A 15098-nucleotide genomic window follows, 5' to 3' on the forward strand; every position below is an offset into this window, starting at 1 on the left:
AAGCGACCATCGGATGCTGAATTTGAGCAGTGTAACTTACCAGGGGCCCCTCCAGGTTAAACTCTTTGCAAAATGTGCACCCCACGTAACTGGATGAGGTGGCGTTCTGTTCTGCCATGAGCTGTAAATCCGTCGAAAGATCAGGGGAGGTCGGCCACAAACAATGGGCTTGGGTTTATAGCAATTGATCTGCAGACCTTCTTTTTCGCGGGAACCGAGCTAGCGCTCTGTTTAGGCCACTTGTGATTTGTGATGTTTAAAATCACTTTATCTGCATCTGTGACAATGCTTCGTCCTCACTCTCTGGGCAGGGGTGGGTGCTGTGCCTAACACACCCCATGCTGTTATTTACTCTTTAAGGTGTAAATAAACAAGCAGGTGAACAAGGCTGGAACCCTGGGTACCACTGGAGATGGTCAGCTCACTCCTGTCCTTCCGGACAGCCTGCAAAGCTGCCCACTCGGAGAATCTGTCCTGTCCCTCCAACCCAAAGAGAGGCCCGGCCTCCTTCAGCAACTCCTGCTTGACTTTCATCGGGGCTTTTGTCACGACTTACTGCCTTCTCGTTTACTGGCATGCTTCGGGTACACCCTCACGGGATTGTCAGCTTTTCAAGGACATATTGAACTGAGTGGATGTAGCCACATCCCGATCCCCAGAACACCGTTATCTTCTTTGGAAAAAATCTTTGCAGATGTGCTTAAGCGTCTTGACAGGAGGAGACATGGCTAGAGTAGGTGGGCCCTGAATCCCACAGCATGTGTCCTTGCAAGAGAAAAGCAGAGCGAGCTTAGACACAGACAGGAACGGAGGAGATGTTGTAACCAAGAAGGCAGAGTCTGGAGGGACGTGGCCATAAGCCAAGGGACGTCAGCAGCCACCGGAGCTGGAAGAAGCAAAGAGTGGGTTCTCCCAGAAGGAACGCAGCCCTGCCAACACCGCAATGTCAAACTCTTGGCTACAGACCTCCGAGAATACATTTCCGTAAAGCCCCCAAGTCTGAGTTGTTTGTTAGGGCTGCCGCGGGAAACAGGCAGAAGCCTGGATGTTTGCTTGCTTCTTGGCCGTGTGACCCCACTGTCTAAAACGCTGCCTGTGTACAGCAGGTGCCTAATAAGTGTTTGCAAATGAGTGAAGAAGGCGGAACAAAGAAGAATTGATGCTTTCAAACTGTGGTGCTGGAGAAGACTCTTGAGAGTCCCTTGGGATGCAAAGAGACCCAACCAGTCTGTCCTAAAGGAGATCAACCCTGAATATTCATTGAAAGGACTGATGCTGAATCTGAAACTCCAGTATTTTGGCCTCCTGATGGGAAGAGCTGACTCATTGGAAAAGACCCTGATGCTGGGAAAACTTGAGGGCAGGAGGAGAAGGGGGCCACAGAGGATGAGATGGTTGGATGGCATCACCGACTCAGTGGGCATGAACTTGGGCAAACTCTGGAGGATGGTGAGGGACAGGGAAGCCTGGAGTGCTGCAGTCCATGGGGTCGCAAAGAGTCTGTCACGACTTAGCGACTGAAAAACAAAAACTGAGTGAATACATGAGAACCCCAGAGGCTTTGTGGTTGGGCAGCTCTGGGTTAAATCCTGACTCTGCTACATAAACACTGGGAGACCCGAGGCTCATTTTCTCAGTTTCCTGCTCCATAGCGTGGGCCGCAGACCTACCCCAGTGGGTGCTGGGGGCAGAGTGAGGTCTCCAGGGTAACGCACGGGGCAGAGGGCCTGGCTCCCGCCGCCCTGAGTCAGCAGCAGGTAAAGCAGCACTCGTTGGTTATCCCTCTGCGTTCCGTGTGGGTGATTTGATATCCATCAACAGCCAACCATATTGATTAATGTTTAATGCCTGCTTAGGTGCACGAGACGCAGGAAGCAGGATCTGCGTTCCCCAGATGCCAGGGAAAAACCCCGGAGCTTCCAGCCTGGCTCTGGCCTGCCTCAGCCTCTGCTGCTGACAGACCCGGGGCATCTGCAATTAGTCTGCCTACCCCAGAAATTACAGGGCTTCCCTGGTGCTCAGCAGTGAAGAACCGCCTGCAGTGCAGGAGACGCGGGTTCGATCCCTGGGTCAGGAAGATCACCTGGAGAAGGAAATGGCAACCCTCTCCAGGATTCCTGCCTGGAGAGTGCCATGGACAGAGGAGCCTGGTGGCCTACAGTCTATAGGGTTGCAAGAGTCTGACACGACTGAGTGACTAAAACAACTCCAGAAATCATATGCCCCACATACACAGACACACGTGCACACACACACACGTACACACACGTGCACACACACGCACATGCACACACGTGTGCACACACACACCTGGGGGAAAGCCATCAGCTGATGTTTCTCACTGACTTGGCACGAGTCCTCCTTTTCCTATTCTTTCCTCTTCTCTTTTTCTCACAAAGCGTTTATCAAGCCAGTTCACAGGCTGCTCTTGCCTCACTGGGGACCTTTCCCTCCAACCTTGAGCTGGTGGCATTGACAATGGGTGACAGCCATTCTGCGTGGGTGCAGGGCTGGCCCCACCCCACGGTTGGGGTTCTTTAACTCTCAGATCCACTCTCTATGAGAGGCACTGGTATCCCCATCTTCACACGAGGATGGCCGCTCAGACAAGCTGGGTCTCACCGGAACCCGGACGTCAAAGGCAGAGGCAAACCCAGGATGTCAACAGTGATGCTAACTTTGCCTCGCGTCTCAGGTCGGGTCCTGGAGACAAAGCTGAGATGCCACCTGAGCGCACTGGTGGGCAGCGATCAGGGTCCCAGAGGCAGGAAGGGCAGCTCCGCGTCCAGCTCTCTGCTCTGGATGCAGAGAGCCTGTGCGGTCCTTCCAGAGAGGAGGCTGTCAGTAAGCAGCAAAAGCTTTGTAAAGAGCCGAACTCATCCATCCTTATACACCGTAGATCTGCTTCGTATGGTTATACTGTAATTTCTTTGTCTTTATAACCGAGGGTGAAAGCGTTACTGGTAGAATCTCTCGCCCACATTCCGATTCCAGGCTTGAGTTGGATCACAGGTCAGCTGCTTCTCAGCAGGGCGACCTTGGAGAGTTCGCCCGTGCTGCCTTCATCCGGGTCCCATTTCTTTAGGGTGGATGTAGTAACAGTCACACTGACCTTATAAGGAGTTCCTGGGAGGCGTCCATGAGTAAAAGTTGCCAAGTGCTTCAGAAAGTGCTTGACAAAAGGACTGATGCTGAAGCTGAAACTCCAGTACTTTGGCGATGCGAAGTATCGATCAGTATACAATCTGATGCGAAGAGCCGACTCACTGGACAAGACCCTGATGCTGGGAAAGATTGAGGGCAGGAGGAGAAGGGGACGAGAGGATGAGATGGCTGGATGGCATCACTGGCTCAATGGACATGAGTCTGAGCAAACTCTGGGAGCTGGTGAAGGACGGGGAGGCCTGGCGTGCTGCGTGCAGTCCATGGGGTCGCAAAGAGTCGGAAGTGACAGAGTGACTGAGCAACAAACATGAGTAAAACCTGCAAAGTGCTTCAGGCAGCACTGGGCCCTCTCTAAGAGCGAAGTGAGGGTGAGCGATCTCCTTTCGTTTACTCAGGCCTCTTGGCCCAGTCGGGGTTGCTGCTCCTCTTCCTTCTGATTTCTGTTCTCGTGACCGCGGTCCTGGTGGTTCCCCCGCCTGGGCCGGCCTCTGAGCGCCCCTTCCCGCGCTGGTCCCCTGCACTCCGTTCCCTCCGGCTCGAGCCCTGACCTGTCACTGTGCCCCAAGCCTGAGCCGTGACTCCGGGAGGTCAGGACGGGCCGGGCCAGTGAAGCCCGAGTGGAAACACAGGGTCTATTGCGACACCGCTTCGAGGGAGGAAGTGATCATATTTCAACCAGGAAGGAAGGGGTTTGTGTCAGGAAATCAGCCCAGTTAGCAAAATCTCACTGAAATCTTGGTACAGTTATTACTTTCTCAACAGAAAACAGATCAGCCGATTCATTGTTTCCACCACCATCCTGATGTTTAAGAAGTTTCCATCAACAGTCTCAACGTGTGTGTGTGTGTGTGTGTGTGTGTGTGTGTGCACGCGCGCGCTCAGTCCTGTCCAACTCTTTGCAACCCCATGGACTAGCCCACCAGGCTCCTCTGTCCACGGCATTTCCCAGGTAAGAATACTGGAGCGGGCTGCCATTTCCTCCTCCAGGGGATCTTCCCGACCCAGGGATCGAACCCAGAACTCTTATCTCTCCGGCACTGGCAGGCGGCTTCCTTACCAGCGCGCCACCTGGGAAGCCCTAACAGTCTTAGTACTCCTTGCACAGATTCCCGGTCTGCGCGGCCTCCGTGGAAGAGCAGAGAGGTCTCGGCTCAGAACTGTCAGCCTCTCCCTTTTCACTGAGTCGTCCGCTCACCCACACGGACCTTCATCTCCTCCTCTGTAGTTTGGAGAAATGTCGTTTGGTCCCAGGACTTCGGGGAGCTAGAGTAAGACAATGCAGGGGGAAAACCCAAAATTCATTTGTAATAAGCTCTTCACCAATGCAGGTATAAGAATGTTAAATAAAGTGATGCCTCCGATGCTAAACAAGCACCCGAGGCTGGGGGCAGAAGCACCAGAATCCACGCGCCCCCGAGTGGGTCCCAGCCTCCTCGCGGCTGGGAGCAGGGAGGGCCGTGGGCCAACTTCCAGCCCAGCCTGTGGGCGGAAATGAGCTATGTCACTTCCTGGCCAGAGCCTTTAAAAGCTGGGGCTTCCCAGGCAGCCGTAGTGGTAAAGAACCCGCCTGCCAATGCAGGAGACATAAGAGACTGAGGTTCGATCCCTGGGTCGGGAAGATCCCCTGGAGGAAGGTACCGCAACCCACTCCAGGATCCTCGCCTGGAGAATCCCATGGACAGAGGAGCCGGCGGGCTGAGGTCGCAAAGAAAGGGACACCACTTGGGACTGAGTAACAAGGAGAAGACAAGGAAACAGAGTCCGCCACCTTCTTAGAACAGGGCTCGGGAGAAATTCCACCAGAACAGAAATCACATTCATTTCTCAGCAGGTCATCCTCCCCCACAGGTCACTTCTCGTGCTGAGGAGGAAAAGAGACCAGTTATCCTCTCCGTGGGGAAATCAGAAGGAAAAATAACACATGCAAATCCGCACAGTGCTCAGGCCAAGGGCTGGGGAGAATTTAACCTGCAGGGAAGCCACAGGGAAACCTGCCGGCCGACACGGAAATGCGCGACCCCCCGCCAGAACCCCTCATTCAGATCCTTCTCTACTGGGGCAGCCCAGGCCTGCTGACAGGCGGCAAGGCCAAGTTCAAACACTTTTGAAAACAAGTATATTTGGGTCACCGTTTGTTTATTGAAGGATCCAGCGTTTGGGTTTTTAAGGCTCTTCTTTTTCCTTAATTCGCTCTGAGCACTGCCTTTAGACTTAAAGTTCTGTTTTCTGCCCTTGGGAAAACGGTGACATAGCCATCCAATGTCAGTGTCGTGTGTTTACTCTGTGTGAGAGAGACAGAGAGAGAGAGAAACATTTATTTGTTTATTTTAGGTCTCACAGTCAGAGGATGAAAAAAGCCAAAATTCAACACTGCATCTTTTGCAAGCACCGCCTGTGTTGCTATTTTATCCATATGCTTGTTGGGTTGCTACAAGCCTGACAGCCAAACAACTGCTGACTCACATTTGTCTTTTTTTAAACAATTAAATAATAGTTAAATTTTTGCCAGGCAGCATGTACAGGGGGAGGGTAGCAGAGCCTGAGGAAGGCTTTTAGGCTGTGTATGGAAAGTCTTGAGTTTCTCAGAGTCCAGAACCCATCACAGCAATTCTCAGGTCGTTATCAGAGGATTAAGTGCTTCATTTGCTCATGATTCTGTGGCTCGGGGCCAGGGCTTCTCAACCTCAGCACTGCTGACATTTGGGGAAGATGATTTTCTGTCTCGCTGGGCTCAAGAGAAAATTAAATAAAATAGGAGAATGCATTGCAGGATGTTTGGTAGCGTCCATTAGCACTGCCCCCACCAGCTGTGATGCCAAGATGTCCCTCAGTGGTGCCATCCACGAGGGAGGCGGTTGCCCCTAGTCGAGAACCTCGGTCTACGCCACGGAGGCAGGATCCTACGGGAGCATGTCGTTCTCAGCCGTGGGCCTTCCGCTCTGTAAACGGTCACACTGGGGTGAGAGTGAGGGCTCAGTGTTGGGGTCTGATGTTTCTCAAAGTCCATCGTGCCCACACAGAGTCCAGGGCATGCCCTCCCGTGCTAGGCAACGGAAGGGTTTAGGACACGCCCCCTGCCCGGGAGGCCTGACCGCCGCCCTTCTCAGAGCCTTGACTGTCTTTGTGTGACTGAGACTCTCCCTGAGAGGTTACACTTTGCAACTCTTTCCAGTTTTATTTGTATAGAGTGATGTTTCCTGGTTACTTCGGTGCTTAGCTCTGGGCCCAGGACCAGAATCTGGGAAGCTTGGCCCAGCTGGAAGTTACCTGCTAGTTCCCTGCCTCGTCTCCGGGGGATCCCTCGGACCAGAGATCATCCTGCCACCTTCTCCAGGGTGTCCGATCTACTGTCACCTTCGGCAACAGGTCTGGAAGTTGTTGCTAGGGTAGAGACACAGGTTTCTCACTGAGGCCAGAATCCCAGCTCCAAGAATGTCCCTCTGGGTTTGCCAGGGGCATCCAGCTCATTGTGATGGGCCATCCAAGGTCAGCAAGGTCTGTTGACAACAGCCAGGATGTGGTAACAACCTAGGTGTCCATCCATGGATGAATGGATAGAGAAGACGTGGTTTGTACAGTGGGATGTTAGCCTTTAAAAAGAATGAGGTTTTGCCATTTGTAGCAACACGGGTAGACTTGGAAGGTCTCACGCAAAGTGAAATAAGTCAGACCAAGAAGTAGAAATACTGTGTGTCATTTATATGTGGGATCTTAAAAAATACAACTAACTAGTGACTAGAGCATAAAACAAGCGCAGCCTACAGCGTTATAGCAAATAGACTCTCAGATGTACAGAACGGACTAGGGTTGTCAGTTGAGGCGGGAATATAAGGCGGTAGGGTGGGAGGTAGAAGCTATTGAGTGTAAGATGGGCTCAAGGAAGCTCAAGGCTTCCGTGGACTTGCCTTGGCCTCAAAGACACTGGGATAAACACAGCGGGAGGCAGGGGAACAGAAAGGGATGAAGTGGGGCCGTGCTGCTTGTTGGAGTCGAAGACGGAGCAGCGGGGAGACGTCCCGGCCTGTTTGTGAAAAGTCACAGGAGTCATTTTACTTAAACTGTATTGGAGTACAGTTGGTTTATGACGTTGGGTTAATTTCTGCTCTACAGCAGAGTGACTCAGAATATATATACATACATATCAGTTCAGTTCAGTTCAGTCACTCAGTTGTGTCCAACTCTTTGCGACCCCATGGACTGCAGCACGCCAGGCTTCCCTGTCCACCACCAATTTTCAGAGCTTGCTCAAACTCATGTCCATTGAGTCAGTGATGCCACCCAACCATCTCATCCTCTGTCGTCCCCTTCTCCTCCCGCCTTCAATCTTTTCCAGCATCAGGGTCTTTTCCAGTGAGTCAGTTATTTGCATTAGGTGGCCAAAATACTTGAGTTTCAGCTTCAGCATCAGTCTTTCCAATGAATATTCAGGACTGATTTCCTTTAGGATGGACTGGTTGGATCTAAGTGACTCTGTTTATATGTATATATATATATATATATATATATATATATATATATGCTGTGCTTAGTCGCTCAGTCGTGTCTGACTCTTTGTGACCCCATGGACTGTAGCCCGCCAGGCTCCTCTGTCCATGGGGATTCTCCAGACCAGAATACTGGAGTGGGTTGCCGTGCCCTCCTCTAGGGTATCTTCCCAAACCAGGGATCAAACCCAGGTCTTCCACATTGCAGGCGGATTCTTTACCAACTGAGCCGCCGGGGAAGCCCATAGATACATATTCTTTTTCATATTCTCTTCCATGATGGTTTATCCCAGGATATTGACTATACTTCCCTGATGTCAGGGATTTCAGTGGTGAGCCCACTAGACTGCTGGGGGGCATTTGGAGAGAATCCTGTTCCAGATAATTCTGTCATGGGGACATGCAGCCTGCATGGGCCCAGTGGTCTCAGAAATAAAGTGCATTTCTGAGGCAGGTTGCAATCAAGATGTTATGTATGAAATCTTAGGCGTGTATGAAGACAAGGTTCTAGTAATTTGTTGCCATCTTTTCTCATTCCAAAGAAATAGTCACACTCATGCCTGATTTTGTGATCACAGTTTTGTACTCTTTTTCTTAGAAATTGTCTTCCAAATATATAAAGCATCAGGTCCCATTAAACGTGGATCATTCTTATTCACAAGAGAAATAGGAAAAGAAAGAAGAAGGTATTTCCAAACTTGTCACCACCCAAACAAAGTAACTCTGGGAAAAATGTTCTTCCTATGTCCATTGTCAAGGATGAGAATATTGAAACAGACATATGGATCAAACAGATGCACAGATTTAGATAGAAAGCCAAGTCTCTCAGAGGCTCACCGTAGTGCTTTTATAATTTTCTTTATGGCAGAGTGCTTTTGGAAATTCAGGAAATGAGTAAGATGATAAATAAGTCAGAAAGTAGCCTTGTGCGTTCCCGTCCAGCAGAGACAGGACTCGAGGGTGACTGTGTGACCCCTGCATTCCAAACACTTTTCCCCTTGAGTTTTGATGCGAGTATTTTGGAGTCTGATGTAGTTTTTGCAGCAGGAAAATTGTTCGGGCATCCAAGGATCAGTTATTTATAGAGCATTTCCTGCATGCAGAGCCCTTCATCAAATACTAAGGAAGATGCAAAAATCTTGGGCAGGTCCCTGCCCTCAAGAGACGTAGAGTTTAGCTGGGAAGAAAACACACGACGTGGCTCTGAAGTCTTTCCCTGGTGCCCCCATCCCCCTCCCCATGCGGCTGCACAAGGACCACAGAACTGAGTTTCCAGCAGAGGGAATTTTGCCTGAGCGCCTGCCAGCCGTTCCTGCCTCCCTCCTGCTGTTGAGGATCCTACGTGCGGATGGTCTGGGCTCTGTGAACCTCCACAGGCCATCTGTCCAGAGCCCGGTGCTGGGGTTCAGGAGCCCCACCATACTTCTGCACCTGGCTCAGCGTCTCCCAGACATGCTGGGGAAGGAACAGCGTGGGGAGGGGGGTCAATTAATTAGAAAATAATTCATGGATAATCACCAGATTCCTCCCCAGGGGACCTCAGCGTGAGCCCGTAAAGCAGGGAGGATGTCACTTCTCATCACTGCTTCGTAACCAGTGAATGTAGCAAAATATAAATTCTAAGGCATGCAGTTGAAATAGCTCTGCCTGAGAGGGCTTGGCACCCTTGCTTTTGGCAGGGAACATGTGCCCAGATGCCAAAGAGAGACTGGTTATTTCAGAGGAAAGGACAGAAATTAATCCTCAAGATCAGTTCAGGCTGTCCTGACTCAAGAGAACCAAGAAATTTATGAGATGATACAGTTAGAAAGAGGGAAAAGTGACAGGATTTCATGGAACTTGAGCATCAGAGCAAACACACGTGATCCGAAAAGCATGCAGGTCAGCTTCTCCTGAGTAAGCCTGTGATTCCCGTTAACTGTCTTTCCAGAAAAATACAGAGGGTAGTTCTCATAGAGCTTATCTCAGCCACTGTGGGTGAGAGAAGGAGCACATTCCTTCATTCCCCAGGGATTTATCAAGGACCTGTTACATATGGCAAGGACAACAGAAGAGATGGGAAGTGTGTACAGATTTGCAGGCTCCAGAGAGAAAGCTCACATTCAGTTGCAGAATTGGAAACGCTTCAAAGAGGACGTTCCTAGGGAGTTTGGCCCTGGAAGCTGGAGAAGAAAATGTGGAGGAGGGCATTCCCACGGGAGAAACAGCATGAGGCGGGGAGGAACCATTGCAAAGGCAGTGTCTGTGTGCGTCAGTTGTTCAATTGCAAAATTACAGAAATAGATAAAGTAAAAAGTGAAAGTCACTCATCGTCACCCCTAAGGCACACTGTCCTTAATGGTTTGTGTACTTTTCATGCACAGCAAATTGTTTGTGTTTATATGTGTATGTAGATGATATTTTTAACAACAACAACAACATGAGATCCACTCCACAAACTGTGCTGAAATTAGAAATTCTTCTGTGTCACTAAATACAGAGCCATCCCGGTAATACCCTGTCAGAGACGCTCGTGTTTTCTCCATTTGTATAGTTATAAACAACGCTGTGTGCTTAGTCACTCAGTCATGTCCAGCTGTCTGTGACGACATGGACTGTAGCCCGCCAGGCTCCTCTGTCCATAGGATTTCCCAGGCAAGAAAACTGGAGTGGGTTGCCATGCCCTCCTCCAGGGGATCTTCCCAACTCTGGGATCGAACCCAAGTCTCCCGCATTGCAGGTGGACTCTTTACTGCCTGAGCCACCAGGGACGCCCAGACGCCCAAACAACACTGTAGCGAAGATCTTTGAACGTATTTTCTTGCACGCTTGTGCAGGTTGGATAAGCTGCAGAAATGAAACTGCTGAGTCAAAGGGTGTGTATGTGTGTGTGCTCAGTCGTTCAGTTGGGTCTGGCTCTTAGCTTGCCAGGCTCCTCTGCCTAAGGAATTTTTCAAGCAAGAATACTGGAGGGTTGCCATTTCCCAGTCCCATGGAGCTTCCCGATCCAGGGACTGAACCTTGGGTCTCTTGTGAGTCTCCTACATTGACAGGCAGATTCTTTACCACTGAGCTACCTAGGAAGCCCCACTCAGTATAAATTCTGAAATGGAAAATTGCCCTCTGCAAAGATGTGCCAATTACACTTTCATCAATAATGCAAGACAGCACTATAATAATGCTATTCAATACGCCCGTTTAAACCCTGTTCAGGTTCCATTTTAAAAGGGTTTTGTAATTGTAAAATCTGCATAGATAACTACACAAGTTGGGGCTGTATAGGAAAACTATCGACAAGACAGTAAAGCAAGTTTCAGGACTGTGTGGATGTTATGTTATCAAATCCCTAAGAATAAAAGTGGAGAGAGACAAGGGAAAAACACTGACCACATCGGTTACCTCTGGGGAGGGGAGGTTGGTGAACCAGCAGACATGAATGAAAGAGAGGTTTCCGAAATTAAAGATGTTGAACCATGCAAATATTTCCTGTTCAAAACTAAAGAATGTTATATATATATATATATATATATATATATATATTTTAAATCTAAAAGAGGTGCTGCTCCTTCCAGGAAGCAGTTTTCATGGAAAATTCCAGTTCTGCAGAGAAGAAGGAGCGGACTGGTGTTTCCTCCTTCCCTCAAGGTCACAGGACTTGTAACCCAGGTTTTTTCTTTTTATCAATGAAAGCAACATCCGTCAGTACTTCGTGCTTTGTTTTTTGATATCTACTTTAGCTCTTCCTTTAAAGGTAAGGCTACCTTAGAGACCAGGAATATCTTGGCTGATATTATACATAGCAATCCTCCATATATATAATATTTTTTCATATAGTGACATTTACTGTTGCCACATTAAGTTGCATTTTTAGAAATCTATTTTTTTTCATTGGGTATAGCAAACAGGGGTAAAAAGCAGGTAACTTCTGTGTTCACCATTTTTTAAAAGTCCTTATTTTATATTGAAGTTCAGTTGATTAGGGTGTCCCTGGTGGCTCAGTGGTAAAGAATCTACTTGCCAATGCAGGAGACCTGGGTTCGATCCCTGAGTGGGGAAGATCCCCCTGGAGAAGGAAATGGCAACCCACTCCCGTATTCTTGTCTGGGAAATCCCATGGGCAGAAGAGCCTAGTGGGCTACAGACCATGGGGTCACAGAGTCAGACCCAACCGAGCGACTAAGCAACAACAACATAGTCGATTAACAATGTCGTGTTCGTTTCAAGTGTTCAGCAAAGCGATTCAGGTGTACATATACATGCATCTGCTCTTTTCCAAGTTCTTTTCCCATTTAGGTTATTACAGACTACTGAGCAGAATTCCCTGTGCTATATAGTAAGTCCTAGTTGGTCACATATTTTATCACTTTTATTTTTGCAAGCACACAACCCTAACCAGAGCACAGGTCAGTGGGCTGCAAAATGTGCTCTCCTTTAGGGGAAAAAAGCCCCGATGTGTACCATTTGCCAATTTCCATGGTGTACATTCACCCACGATGGCATCTGTCAAGCTCCCTGTCCAAGTCAGCTCAGGCAGTCCTCTGCTGGTTGTCCTCAGGGAACAAAGGGCACAAACATTTCTAAAAGAAAAAGAAAAAGATGACTCTCAGCAGCTCTACCGTAACCATTAAAAAACAAACAAAAGGCCCAGTGAGAAAGACCCCGACACCCTCTCTCCCTCTCCCCCTGCTCTGCCCAGGTTGTGACTCGGGCTCTGGCAGGGGCTGAACAGCTACCCAGAGAGCCGTGAGGCCCCACCCAAAGTAAACATGGAGATTTAAAGAGCAGCTTGTCCGCTGTCAGAAGCTACACTCAATTTGCCACGTTTGTTTTTCTGTTTGGAGGCTGGAACCCTGACTGTTGTTATAAGCAGAACCCGTCAGCTCTCAGCTCCACTTAAGAAAACTCGACTCCGCCCCTCTGCCCAGCCCAGTCCGGCCGCGGTCCTTGTCTCTCTTTCTCTGAACTTCTCTGCGCTGCCCGACCTCAGGGGGCCTGACGCAGTTCAGGACTGGGCAGTCTTCCCACCAGGCTCCCGGCAGAGCTGAGCCGTCCCAGAGTTTTAGCCTCCGAGCAGCCTTGGGAACTGGAATAAAATACGGATGAATGTGAATAAAGTAAGGGGAAGCTGGCAGGTGCGGCCCGCAGGTAAACATCTGGGGCTGCCTCAGTTTAACAGGTCACATCTCAGACCACGGCAGGAGGAGCTCAGGGACCCCCGGGACCAGGTCACAGTCAGACGCGCACTGTGGCCTGGAGGGAAGGTGACCGGATGCAGAAACTGAACCTGGAGGCCAGCACGTGCGGTGCATCATCCGACATTCACAAGGCTACAGCGTAAGGAAGGAAGCTGTTCTGCATCAAGAGCCAAGACTCCGCGGTGGAAGCTCTGGAAAGATCTTGGCTCAGTTTTGGAAAGTGCTTTCTCACAGGGCTGGCCCGATGGATCGGGCCACTCCTGGGTGTAGCCCAGGAGGAGAAGGGGGTGACAAAGGAGGAGATGGTTGAATGGCATCACTAATTCAATAGACATGAATTTGAGCAAGCTCCGAGAGCCCGTGAAGGACAGGGAGACCTGGGGGGCTGCAGTCCACGGGGCCGCAAAGAGTCAGACACGACGGAGCAGCTGAACAACAACTTTGGGTGTGGTACACCCCTTCACAGGAGCTGACCAAGTACGGAATGTTGTAAGTGGAACAGGGCATTAGGTTCAGGGTCTTTCAGATCACTCCCGAGAGAAATACAGATGTAGAGGGACACCCGAATCCTGCCCCATCAACCCACATGACCCTCACCATCACTTAACTCGCCAGATGACTGGTGCACCTTGCCTTGCCTTCCAGTCTGAAGGGCTCCATCTTTTCACTCACCCATCTATCTATCCGTCTCTCCTCTCTGATCCTTAGGTACACCTGTCCCTTGCCTGCCTCTTGAGGTCGTGTGTACTTTATCCCCAGTCCCAGAGCACGTCTCCCCTTCAGTCCAAACACCACCCCTGTGAACCCCCTGAAGTCCACGTTCTCCCATCTGAGTCTTCCTCTGACTACTTGACCCCACAACTGTCCATCCCTTTCCCAGCAGGTCAAGATGTTTTAGTCCGAACACGTGTCTAGCAGTTGATCTACAACTGCCTCACATTGGCTCTGAATATTTCACAGACACGCAGCTTCTCTCCCAGACTAGACTCTGAGCCTCTACATTGCAGTGGTGGTGTTTTTCACTTTGCTTTTTGTCCTGGCAGAAAAGTTTCCTGAGCAGAACAATCGGTACGTGGCTAATTAATTCTTATCTTATAGGACATACTAATTAATCTAACTCAGCTTCCAGCTCTCCTTACTGACCCTGACCCTCATCCTTTTCGTTGTCACCAATTACCTTCTCTCTCCTATCTCCTGCCTCCTAAGGTCAAGAAATTACTGGGAAATATAAAATATAGACTTTTTCATGGGAAAGTCCAGGAAGAGACCCAGGATCACTCCCGGAGATACCAGATTATATGAGGCCCCTAAGTTTACTCCCAGCCACGCCCCTTTCCCTCACAGCACTTGTCACTGTCTGTGGCTAGCTGTTTGCGTGTGTGCGTGTGGCACTGTGGACCTGTCGGGCTGTTTCACTCACCGGACTGTAAGCGCTCTGAGGGCAGGGAGTCCGGTGCTTGCTGTGCCCCCCACAGTATCCTCAGCTCACACCGAGCCTCGTGAACATTAGGCACTTCATGGTGTTGATGAAGGAACGCAAGAACAGATGGAGCGTCCAGATGCGGCGCTCCTGCAGGTCTTTGCGTTCTCTTCCCCCAACTGAAGAAACACTCTTCATGCTTTTAGACGACGAAGGATGTACAAAGAGCAGCTGAACCTCACGTCCCCGGAACCCCCAGTGCAGCTCCACCCGGAGGCCAGCTGGGTCCAGTTTCACCTGGGGATCAACCGTCACGGCCTGTACCCCCGGTCCAGCCCCATCGTCAGCAAACTCCTCCAGGACATGAGGGACTTCCCCACCATCAGTGCTGGTAAGCGTCACAGACCAGCAGGGAGACTTTCTCCCGGAAAGGCTGGGAAACCATCTCAGGCTGGGCTCCAGGGTAAAATAGTAGAGGGCTGATTCCACCACTCAACAGAGTAAGAAGAAGGAAAACACGAACATTGATCTTTTTCCCTTTGAAAGAGATCTTATGACCATGATCTCATAAAGGGGGCATAGGAGGTGTCTGTACCGTACAGAAAGGTGATGTCACTGTTGATCCTGTGCCAATCTGGCGACTGTCTCTTATACAGTGATCTTCTGATGTAGACCAGGGGTCCCCAACCTCCCGGCTGCTAATCGGTACCTCCTGTCTAATCAGCAGTGGCATTCGATTAGAAATAAAGTGCACAATAAGTGTAACATGCTTGAATCATCCTGAAACCATCCCCCACCTCCACCCCCAGGTGGGTAGAAATATTGTCTTCCACGAAATTGGTCCCTGGTGCCAAA

General features: G+C 50.0%; 1 protein-coding gene across 3 annotated transcripts in view; it reads left to right on the forward strand.

Annotated features, from left to right (window-relative positions):
• The window catches only part of FAM20A (FAM20A golgi associated secretory pathway pseudokinase), a 38726-nt gene that overhangs the window by 12812 nt on the left and 10816 nt on the right, over positions 1-15098 (forward strand). For all 3 annotated transcript variants that reach the window (XM_043905707.1, XM_043905708.1, XM_043905709.1), the window contains one exon: positions 14450-14634. In XM_043905707.1, the coding sequence (XP_043761642.1) occupies positions 14450-14634 (185 nt within the window). The remainder of the gene's footprint in view (positions 1-14449; positions 14635-15098) is intronic.

The sequence above is a fragment of the Cervus elaphus genome, chromosome 5 (genome assembly GCF_910594005.1).
Source record: "Cervus elaphus chromosome 5, mCerEla1.1, whole genome shotgun sequence".
Classification (NCBI taxonomy): Eukaryota; Metazoa; Chordata; class Mammalia; order Artiodactyla; family Cervidae; genus Cervus; species Cervus elaphus.